General features: G+C 30.9%; 1 protein-coding gene across 22 annotated transcripts; it reads left to right on the forward strand.

Annotated features, from left to right (window-relative positions):
- The first annotated feature begins 4,456 nt into the window (after positions 1-4,456).
- LOC107613539 (leucine-rich repeat protein 1-like) lies at positions 4,457-9,777 on the forward strand. Of its 22 annotated transcripts, none has more exons than XM_088496969.1 (9): positions 4,457-4,936; positions 5,411-5,617; positions 5,979-6,111; positions 7,469-7,538; positions 7,714-7,788; positions 8,145-8,226; positions 8,476-9,144; positions 9,245-9,365; positions 9,531-9,777. In XM_088496969.1, the coding sequence occupies exons 2-4, from the start codon at positions 5,494-5,496 to the stop codon at positions 7,500-7,502; spliced, it is 291 nt and encodes a 96-aa protein (XP_088353095.1). In that variant the 5' UTR covers positions 4,457-4,936; positions 5,411-5,493; the 3' UTR covers positions 7,503-7,538; positions 7,714-7,788; positions 8,145-8,226; positions 8,476-9,144; positions 9,245-9,365; positions 9,531-9,777. The 22 variants fall into 22 exon arrangements, with proteins under 22 accessions (XP_088353095.1, XP_088353096.1, XP_088353104.1 ...); XM_088496970.1 differs by having other exon boundaries at positions 9,296-9,365; XM_088496978.1 differs by lacking the exon at positions 9,245-9,365 and having other exon boundaries at positions 8,476-8,646; positions 9,059-9,144.
- Positions 9,778-10,808: the final 1,031 nt, after the last annotated feature.

Here is a 10,808-nt window from a genome sequence, read left to right on the forward strand (position 1 = left end):
TGACGAACGCCAAGCCGGAGAGGAGAACCCACACGGACACCAAGGGGTTCTTGTGGCTGTCATTGTCGTCAGCCTCTCCGGCGAGTGCTACTGCGTGAGCGAGGAGGATCCAAGCCGCAACGTCCTTGAAGGCGGCGGCTATGGCGGTCTTGGGCTGCGCGACAAACGCAACGTGCGCGAAGGGGGTGTCTTCGTCAAACGTTCTCGGATAGCTGGGCGGCGTTGGGTTATGTTCTGGGTGTCGGATGGGGTGATCTTCACGACATCAGTTCGGAGAGAGTGGAAGAGATGCTGAAGAGGAAGAAACTGCAGCACGTTCTTCGCACACGTAAAATAGAGGAATAGTAACTTTCCATAACTAAATCCTTATGTTTTTAAAATTTAAAATTCAAAATTATTAGAAATTAATTAAATTATTATTAACGGATTATAATTTTAATTTTATCTTTAATGTACACATTGTACACTAAACTCATTGTCTCCTTGTATTTTCTTATAAGGTAAATTACATATGTGATTTTTTAAAATATATGAAGACAAATAAATCTTTTGAAAAATCAAAAAGACTTAAATAATTTGATGTCTTGTATTTAAAAAGTGATATATAAATCTCTTTGTCAAAAGCCAATGAGTTATAACTCAAATGGTATAGTCTTCCCATATTCACCTAAGAGATCGCGAGTTTGAATTTTCTTATCTTTAGTATAAAAAAAATCTCTTTGTCCAAAATATGCAAAGACAAATACGTCTTTTAAAAGGATTTAGATGTCTCACATTTTAAAATATAGAAAACATTATTGTATTTTTAACATAATTATCGAAACCGAACTGTAATTAAACCGGTCAAATTATTGGTTCACTAGTTCAATTAATGATTAACTAGTTGAACCATTTAAATTATAATTAACAAATATAAATTTTAAAAATATAATTTAATTTGTATATGTTAAATATTTAAAAAAAAAAGACAAACGTAATAAGGCCAAGCTGCTGCAAATACAAGAAGATCCAAGTTTGAACTTAAGGAGGAACTTTCTTTTGTTAATTGTTGATTTGTAATTTTATTCTGTTTTCACTTATTCTATTTAGTTTTTATCGATTTTCTTCTTTAAACGATCAAAATGTTAGACTAAACCGATTTAGAATATGATTCACTAATTTTTCAATCGAACAAGTCAATCCGATTCGATTTTAACAATTATAATTTTCAATTAGTCAATCATTTATTTGTTTTTTAGTTAAAAATTTTAAAATTTATTTATCTTTTTCTCAAAAAATAATTAACATATGAACTATGAAGTATTATTGCTGGTAGTATTTAAGAGTATATTTAAAAAGATATAATTAGTGATTTTATTCTGAGACGAGACTCTTTAACTAATATAATTGTTATCCAATAAGTCTTACATTTTTATAAAAAAGGCTAAATCTTAAAAACTATTTTTCTCTTTAAGATTGATTTGGAAAGTATTTATAAAAGAGTCTAATTGAAACATTTTGAAGTTTTGGGCTTTTCTTCCATGCACTGTATTCGTTATTTTTTTTTTCTAATTTTGGAAGGAGAATGGATTAGAATGCTTCAATCTATTTATTTTATGCATTGAATGACTTTGTTGTTTCATAATACAAAAAGTGAGTTCAAGATTATGGGACTTGATGATGAAGATTTCAAGAGGTGGACCATTCATCTATCATTTTATGTTTGCAATCTCATTCTTCTTTGTAAGGCTAACAAGAGTCAAGTATAGGGTTTGGGGGTATGAAACATGGAATCTTTTTTATTGTGGTGTTTGCGTGTTGGATATATTTTTGGATACGACACTTATCGATATTTATTTGATATGTGTATCTTCTTCTGTGTTTAAACTGTATCATGATAAAAACTAAAAAATTATTTTTCGGATACATTTGGATACACCTAAATACCATTATGTGTCCGTGTGTCCAACTTTACTCTTAATATGTATTTTTAAAATGAGTTTAAACATAGTATATATTATTGATTATTAAAACAAAAAATATTTTAAATATTTTATATAATTAAAAAAGATATTAAAATAATTAAAAAAATTTTATATTTTAATATTAATAAAATACCAAAATATCATTACAATTTATCTAAAAAAATATTTTATATTTTATATATATGTCGTGTTTCCGTGTCTTATAAGAATTTTAAATTCACGTGTTTGCGTGTCCCATGTCGTGTCATGTCTCGTATCCGTGTCAGTGTCCGTGCATCATAGGTTTGGAGACTCTTAATATTTTTTGTAGAGTTTCCAAGATGAGAGTTAATTTTGAGTAAGGGTGTTCATAGATCGGATCCGCATATCTGCAGTATTTATCCGAATCCGATTCGAAAATTGCGGATATAGATCCGATCTGCAAGGCTATCGGATCGGATCCGCACACTAATAGAATCAGATTGCGGATTTTATCCGCATATTCGCATATACGCAAAAATAAATATATAAATAAGTAAATATTTTTTTATGTTTTATTTCAACTAATAATTATTATATATGTTGTATTATTTATTTTTATTATTTAAGAAAAATATGTTTAATATTATTTTAAAAGTAAACATGTTTAAAGGATATTTTATTATTATTTTTAAATAAAAATAAACTTTTAAACAGTAATTTTATGTTTTGTGAATATATTTCGATATCCGATCTGATCTGTGAATATGCGGATGAGATCGGATTCAAGCTAAAAAAAATTGCGAATATTGGATGGATCTGATCCAATAATTTTAGTGCGAATCGGATTGAGCTTTTGGTCATATCCGATACGATCTGCGTTCACCCCTAATTTTCAGAAATTAAGGACTGTCCCTTTGCTTAATGTTTCTAGGCAAAAGAGGGAAAGATTCACAAGCATCTCCTCGATTTGTTTTGTTAATAATTTTGTAATGTGTATTGGTGTTCTGCTTGGATGATAGATTGACCAGAACTACTTATTGTTAAGATTCACCTTAGTGCTTGGAGAAGTAAATTCCTTAATCAAGCTGGTTGTTTATGTTTGACAAATCTATTATTGTTAGTTTTATCCCAGTTTATCAAATGTAAGATGGACTTTATTTTGTCAACAATAGTGAGTGATAAAATAGATAGGCTTGGAAGGCAATTTGTGTAAAGTGGGCAAATAATTTCTCGAGGACTCTCGCTCTGATATCCTAGAAGGTACTAACTTCTCCAAAAAAATTTGGTACTTTAGCTATGTGAAACATAAAATTGGCCAACATAACTCTCTTTGAGAAATTAATTAACAAATATTTTATTATCTTGAGAAATTATAGGTCCAACTCATGACAATAAAGTACTTAAAAGAGATGTTCCATAATCGATTAGGAGCCGCTTTCACTAATGTTTAAAAATCAATTAGAAAATTTTTTGTATCATCTTTGAGAATGTTATGCTTGGTATATGGGTCTTTATCCTGAATTTTTCTGGTTACATCTATGGATGTAGCTTAACAATGTAAAAACTAAGATATTTGATCTCATCTCACAATCTATATATATATATAATGGAAAAAGATGGTGCCTAAATTGACTTTTTACCGTCATTCTTAAAGTTTTGAAGGATGATATTTATGGCTATGATCCCAATAAGCTCACATTGACTTTCGGACCTGGTAGAATTGGAGAGCATTTTCTTCTCATACTTATTCAACTAAGTAATGGATATTTGTGGTTATTTTAGAGTTATCAAAACGAGTCGTGTATGTTGTAAATATTTAAGGCTCACAGTTTTCGCTAATGTTATAAATATTTAAGGCTGACAGTTTTAATAAATAATACAAACTATCTATTATATCTATTCTATATTATCAATTTTATAACTAAAATGTGTCACATATTATTTCATCATTGCAATTAAAATTTTGAAATAAAATATTTCTCTCCAAAATAAAAATTTTTTCTCTTTCTCTCCCTCTTTTTTTCTACCTTTTTCATTTCTTTAGTGACTCAATCTCTATTATATATCATTATTAATAATTAATTATAAATTTGACAATTAAAATATGCAACATGACATTCTCTAATTGCAACCAAAATTGAAATATAATTATATTATATTACTAATTTAACAACCAAAATATGTTATATGATATTTTTTTATTAAAATTGAGATGAAATATTTTCTTCTAAACACTACTAGAAAACTAATTATTACAGATGGATATTTTCGATAGATTTTATCCCACAGAAATACAGACGGAATTTTAAAAAAAAATTTTGTCGAAAAATAAAAAAAAATGAATTAGCATAAATTACAAACAAAAAAAATACATCGATAATCCTATCAAAAAATTAATTTTTGTTATGAAAAATGATTACAGACAAAAAATTTATCTATAATTAAATAAACAAAAATACTATATTTTATTAAATTATTACCGACAAATTTTTCATCTGTAATTTAAAATTTTCCGTCCAGAATTTTTAGTTAAACCTAGCGTTTGCCCGAACTCCATTCACACCACGCAAATCAAAGAAACCCAGCATTCCCCTCTCCGTCAACAGGGCTCCTTCTCCTCTCCGTTGCACGAGCTCCTTCTTCTCCATTCCTCACCTACAGCTCCACCGCCGGCCACCCTAACCGCCGGAGCTACCTTCTCCTTCTTCTCCTCTTTTTTAAACAAAGCAAGCTCCGTGTCTTTCTCGTTCGCAGAACAAAGCAAGCTCAAGCTCCACCACCGCCGTGCCTCTCTCTCTCCTTTTATCCCCCTCAGTTCTGGCTCGCATACCTTCGCGCAAGCCCTAGCTCCGTGGTGACCAAAATCAGTTCCACCAGCCGCGGTTCCACCTCTCTCTTTCCCCCTGTTCGAACCGATAAGGTGCGTGAACTAGGGTTTTGGTTTTGTGGCAGTGGTTGTTCATCTAAGAGCCACTGGCGATGCTCCTATTCTCAAGCAATCTAAATTCAAGGTGATCTTCGTAATGGCAGCATTATATTTTTCCCAGACTTCAACTCAAAATTCATATGATTTTGTTTGCTTATCGTAATCGATGTGCTTTCTCATTGCTTATTGTGATCTATGTGCTTTTTCAGTTTCTTTTTTAGTTTCTAATTCAAACTTTTGAATGAGGACTATGATTTGTTTGAATCTGAATTATAATTGTTTGCAATATTTTGTCAGTATTAGTTTGGGTTAGCCACTTAACTCATCTTAATTGTTACACTGTAATTTGATGATCGACCTTCTATTCGAGTCTGCATTCATGATTTGCTGAAACTGGTGATGAAGTAAACTTAACTTATAACATGAACTCATTATACTATTTTATATTCATTAATTACTGGTAGCTTCCCGCATTAAGTTTGAGCTATTTTATACAAAAACTGGTTGATCAAAGAGAGATGATATTTCTATTTTTTTTTTTTTTTGGTTTAACTTCAAGGTTCAGTGCTAGTTTGCTGAGGTCAACGCTGCTTTTGGAGCTTAAGCGGCATCATGGAGATCATCTAGTACTAAGAGAGACTCATGAGAATGAGGTTCTTTTGGAGCTGCATGGAGCGAGTGACTTCATGGTGCTTCATGGGACAGTTCCTCATTTGTGCAATTCTGGTGCTTGACGTGATGCTGAAGGTTTCTGCTAATTCAGAAGGTGAGTTGTGACATTGTGTCCTTTTTCTGTAGGGTATTTTATGTCCATTCCAATTAGACATGTATTTGAAATGAGCATGGTTAACAAAAAAGACTCAACTATGAAACTGTATTAAAGGGTCTCTGACATCATCATCACATCCTAATCATAGAGACCAAGGCTTCTACAAATTAATCTACAAGTGCTTTTATTCTTGCAGACAAAAAAAATGTTTAATTCCATTTGCTTTGTTGTTTATTCTTTTAGCATTGTTTGGCTAATTGGTTCATATTTGTGACTGACCGAATTTGAGCTGAAAATTTTTCTACTCCAATTTATTTAACAATAAGGATGTTGCACCTAAATATTGCTTCTATGATAGGTGATGCCCTGAATTTTTTGAAGAACAGATTGACAGATCCTGCTGGTGTTCTTCAAAGCTGGGATTCCACTCTTGTCAATCCATGTACATGGTTTCATGATACTTGCAGCAATGATAATAGTGTGATCCGTGTGTAAGTTATACATACATCACTTTTACTTTTACTTTTATAGCCGTTTGTGTATGCTTTGATTTACCTTGAATTATGACTCCACTAGGCAGCTTCAAAGTCCTAGATGCTTCACATAAAGAACAATAAATCACATATCACAATACATTAATAATTTTTGTCATTTCACACAAACAAGAAATTAAGAATCAATATGAAGAGAGACAGAAACCTTATAACTTCAGGTTCCTTCATTTCTGGCATAATTAGCGCAGCAAAAGCAAGAGAAGCTTTATAAATCAAATGGTTAATACCCAGAAAATGCAGAACTAGCCTTCTGAAAAATCTTCTCTCTATTATTGCTCTGAGACTATTATTTTCTAAGCCTTTAGGTATAGCACATTTGAGATTTGCATTCTCTATGCACCTGGAATTTTTTTTGTAAGGTTTGAAGCAACTAAATATTATCTGTATCCAAAGGACAAAGCTTATCATGTTTGCTTTTTTTTTCTTTTTTCTTTTATTTTATTATTTCTTGTCTGTATACCTGGATTTTGGCCTCTACTATGGAGGGATAGATAAGGTGCACTCAGGTGAGTTTCTGTATACTACTACACCACCAACAACTTTTGAGGATAACAATATTGTGATGATGATGCTTTTTCTAACCATTCATTCCTTTGGAGTTGGAATTTTTGATTCACCTTGCAGGCCCTAAATCCCTCATACACTATGCCAAGTTTCATAATTATCAGTACAAGTATCCTTGTTTTTGTTTACATCATATATATATATATATATACTATAATATATAGTAATTAATTATACAATTCGACCATACCACATGTCACTGGTATTATTGTGGAACGTGGCCAAGTTTTTTTAGTGCTATTTTTTTTAGTCTAATTAATAGCACTTTGATCCGGCCCTCTCCCTTAAAGAATACCAACAATATCGGATAACATACCTACTTATGATTTCTATTCTTGTGATATGTATTTGTACTAGTACTATATTATGATGATTTGTACTTATGATAAAGTACTATATTGTAAACTATATACGTATACTTTTTTGTTTATATTAAGTTAAATCTATAATAAATGCATAGATATTTGTATGGTTTGGTGTAGAGCTTAGTTACTATCCAACAAGATTGTGTGTGTCTCTCGTGTCTCTCTGTATATATATGAAAAACGTTAGGAGTCATTTATTTTTAGTACTTATGCATGCAAATTTTCCCAAAACATATGGCAATTGGCAGTAGGCTCTCCATTAATGCTCATCATTTTTCTTGAGAAAAATCTAGAATTGAGTTTATATTAAGAATATAACATTTTGTATATATAAAACCTTCTAATTTTTACCACTTTTCTTTCAGATTAGAGAGATTCGCCAGAAATATGATATGGTGACCTACCTGTTGGAGTATATTTACTATCCTGACCAAAGTATGTCTTTTCGGAGTTAAAACTCAACTTATTGCACGTTCATATGCTGTGGAGCATAAGTTCTTTTTATTTTTATATTCTTAAGTTGCACTTCATTTCTTTTGTGAGGTTTTGCCTAAAATGTTTTCACGCTTGGCTAAATGCCTCTTTGAAACTTGTGATAAATGTTGTGTAGGAGGAATTGCCTAATAATCTAGTCAGACTAGATATGCTATTTCAAAAGGTAGTGGAGTTTGGAATTGAGATACAGGTCTGTTGTCCTTGTTTTTATTGGATCCCTTCAGTTTCAGTTTTAAGAGAATTTCTGTGATTCACTCCTATTGGAGAAGAAAAGAAGTTTTATGATCATTTATTCTATTAATGGTTTATTGTTATACTTAGATTTTAACAAGAACTAATTGAATGGTGGGAAATCAGTTGCACTTTTAACAAGATCTATCTAAGAGAGATGGTTTCCACAACCTTATTGTGATGCTGATTATTTATCCCAAATGTTCCATTTGATTCTATTTCATTATTCTTATCTCATTGTCAATCATAGCAGTAGTTCAAGTGTGAAACTAGCTTATAGTTTTCAACTAAAAAGATTAAATTTTTGTAAAGCAGGGTGAAGTTTAACAGATCGAAGTCTCTCAACATCCTTCCCAAAATTAGACAAAAGATCAGAATGTATCCTGTGTTGCTGCAGGTAACGCTTCATAAAGTCCCCATAGTTTCGGTTAATCATCCTATAGTACTGCTCTAAATTGCCCCTTGCAACCTCCACTGCTCTTTCTTGAACCATCTGTTCCCTCAAAAGCCTCTCACAATGCTCATTTCTTGAACCATCTGTCTCAATTATTGCATATCATGATGAATTGGTGTTACTATTCTAATGTTGTGAGAAACTTATTTTGTACCTGATGAAAGGCTAATATTACCCAATCTCTTGTTTTAGATAGAGTCAAGGGAAGAGAACTAAACTGGGAGAAGAGATATGACACTATCATTGGGACAGCTGAAGGATTGGTTTACCTGCATGAGAATTCAAAAACTAGGATAATTCAAAGAGATATAAAAGCCAGCAACATCTTATTGGATGCTAAACTTCGCGCCAAAATTATATGTGGTAATAAATCTTGTTTCTTTTTATTTTCTTATGATTATGGAATGTCATAAAATACTAAAGAATTTTTCATCGAGGTGCAGAAGTGTGGCAGCATTCCAATTAAGTCATGGACAGCAATTACTGCATGTTTAAGTCATGAAACAGTATCTATGCACAGATACAAACTGTTTTCTTTTATGTACAAATGAGATTTGAATGAGTTCCTGCAGGAAAGTATTTCCCAAGACAAGAAGAGAAGTCATGCTGGCTTTGTATTTAAAAGACTCCTCAACACTCTTGTCTGTTTCATTTGTTGTTTTCTCTTTTATATTTAGGCTAATTCTGATAGTGGTTAGCTACAAGAGCAGATTGTTTTATACACCTTTAGTGTATGCTACAGTACAGATTTTACAGGCTAATTCCCTGAATGTAGACAACCGCTACCCGAAAGCTATTCGCCTCCGGCAGATGAACCTTGGACGACTGGGATCTTTGGATGCACTGAAGATAGGGAAAGTTGTAAGTAATGCATTAATGGTCAATGTTAATAGTCTGTTTATATATTTTTTTATGCTGTAATTGCCTTCAGTTTGATATAATCTAAACTAAGTCTATATAGGCTAGAGTGGATCCATGACCATGAATTCATTGAGTACTGACTAGTTGGCAGAAACTGAGTTGCAGAAACCGAGTTGCATAGACATTTGACAGCATAACATTTTCATATTGTACTGATCATGGTTAGTCCTTATGCATTCAATTGACATAATTTTCATTAGGATGTTGAGTAATGAGTTTTTTGTGCCATAACAAAGTGAATAACTTTCACTATTGACATTTTTTCATGTATTTTTCACTATTGTATACTTTTACTGACATGCAGTACTTTGAAATAATATTTTCAGGCAAGAAGTGTAGCCCTTTTCCAATTGCATTAAGAGATATAAAGCAACACGACATTACTCAAAGCATGCGCGGGCTACTGGTTCATTGGCTTGTAGAGATTTGCATAATGTAATTTTTTTCATATAATACAATGTTATGAATTATAGCTGATAAATTTAGTACGGTTGAACAATACACTGAGGATTATAGTTGATGTATCAATACATTTTGTTTATATTTTGAATTATATTGACTTGCTTGTTTATAGTACTTTTCTTTAGTTTGATAATACGATGAATTTGTTTATTTTTTGAAATATTATAAATATTCAAATACAAATTAGATAAAAATTTGTATTTATTAAATTTATATTTATTTTGTATGAGAATAGGTTTATTTTGTAGTTAAAAAATCTAAAAAAAATTCTATTTTATCTTACAGATAGATTTACAGACGGATTTTCTGTCTGTATTTAGAGTTTGGAGTGGTTTTTCAAGGCTCTAATTACCGACGGAAAATCCGTCGGAAAGTTTGACCTCTACGGGAAATGGATGGAGAATTTACAGAGGAAAAATTCGTCGGTAACTGGTAAAAATCCGTCGGTAATTTCGTCGGTAACCAAAAATCTGTCTATGATATAGACCAAATCTGTCTGTAAATCTGTCTGTAGTAAACAATTTTTTAATTGTGAAAATTAATAAACTTCATTCTTCCGTTCTTTTATCTACCTCTCTTTTCTTCTCTATTTTTCTCTACCATTTTCGCGCTATATATAACTTATAAGTTATATTTTATATTACAAATTTAACAAATCAAATATAGAGATATTTTTTATTATAATTAAAATAAAATTTTTTTCTTAAAAATTAACAAACTCCACGGAAATGAAGACTACTCTTGTTATTTGAAAAATTGTAATGTTTTTTTAATAGCCTTTGTTATCAATTCTAGGAGACCCCATACTTTGACATTTTTGCATAATGCACCCCAAGACATGGGAATTGTAATCGAAACTCATTGATTGCAATAAAATTAGAATCTTAAAAAAAAGCTCTATCCCTCCTTATTCTTCTTTGTCTTTTTGCTTCTTTTCTCTCTCAATTTCTATCACTTTTTAGTTTTTAATTTTTTTATTCACAAAAAAATAAAATAATATAATTTAAATAAATTCATAAAATTATAAAAACATATTAAATTTATAATTAAAAAATATTCCGTAATATTATTATTATATACACATTTTTTAATTTTTTTTAGTTTCAAATTTTTACCATTTATCTTATTAGTTTATATTTTTA

Source organism: Arachis ipaensis, chromosome B8 (assembly GCF_059453495.1).
Source record: "Arachis ipaensis isolate K30076 ecotype BB chromosome B8, ASM5945349v1, whole genome shotgun sequence".
NCBI lineage: Eukaryota > Viridiplantae > Streptophyta > Magnoliopsida > Fabales > Fabaceae > Arachis > Arachis ipaensis.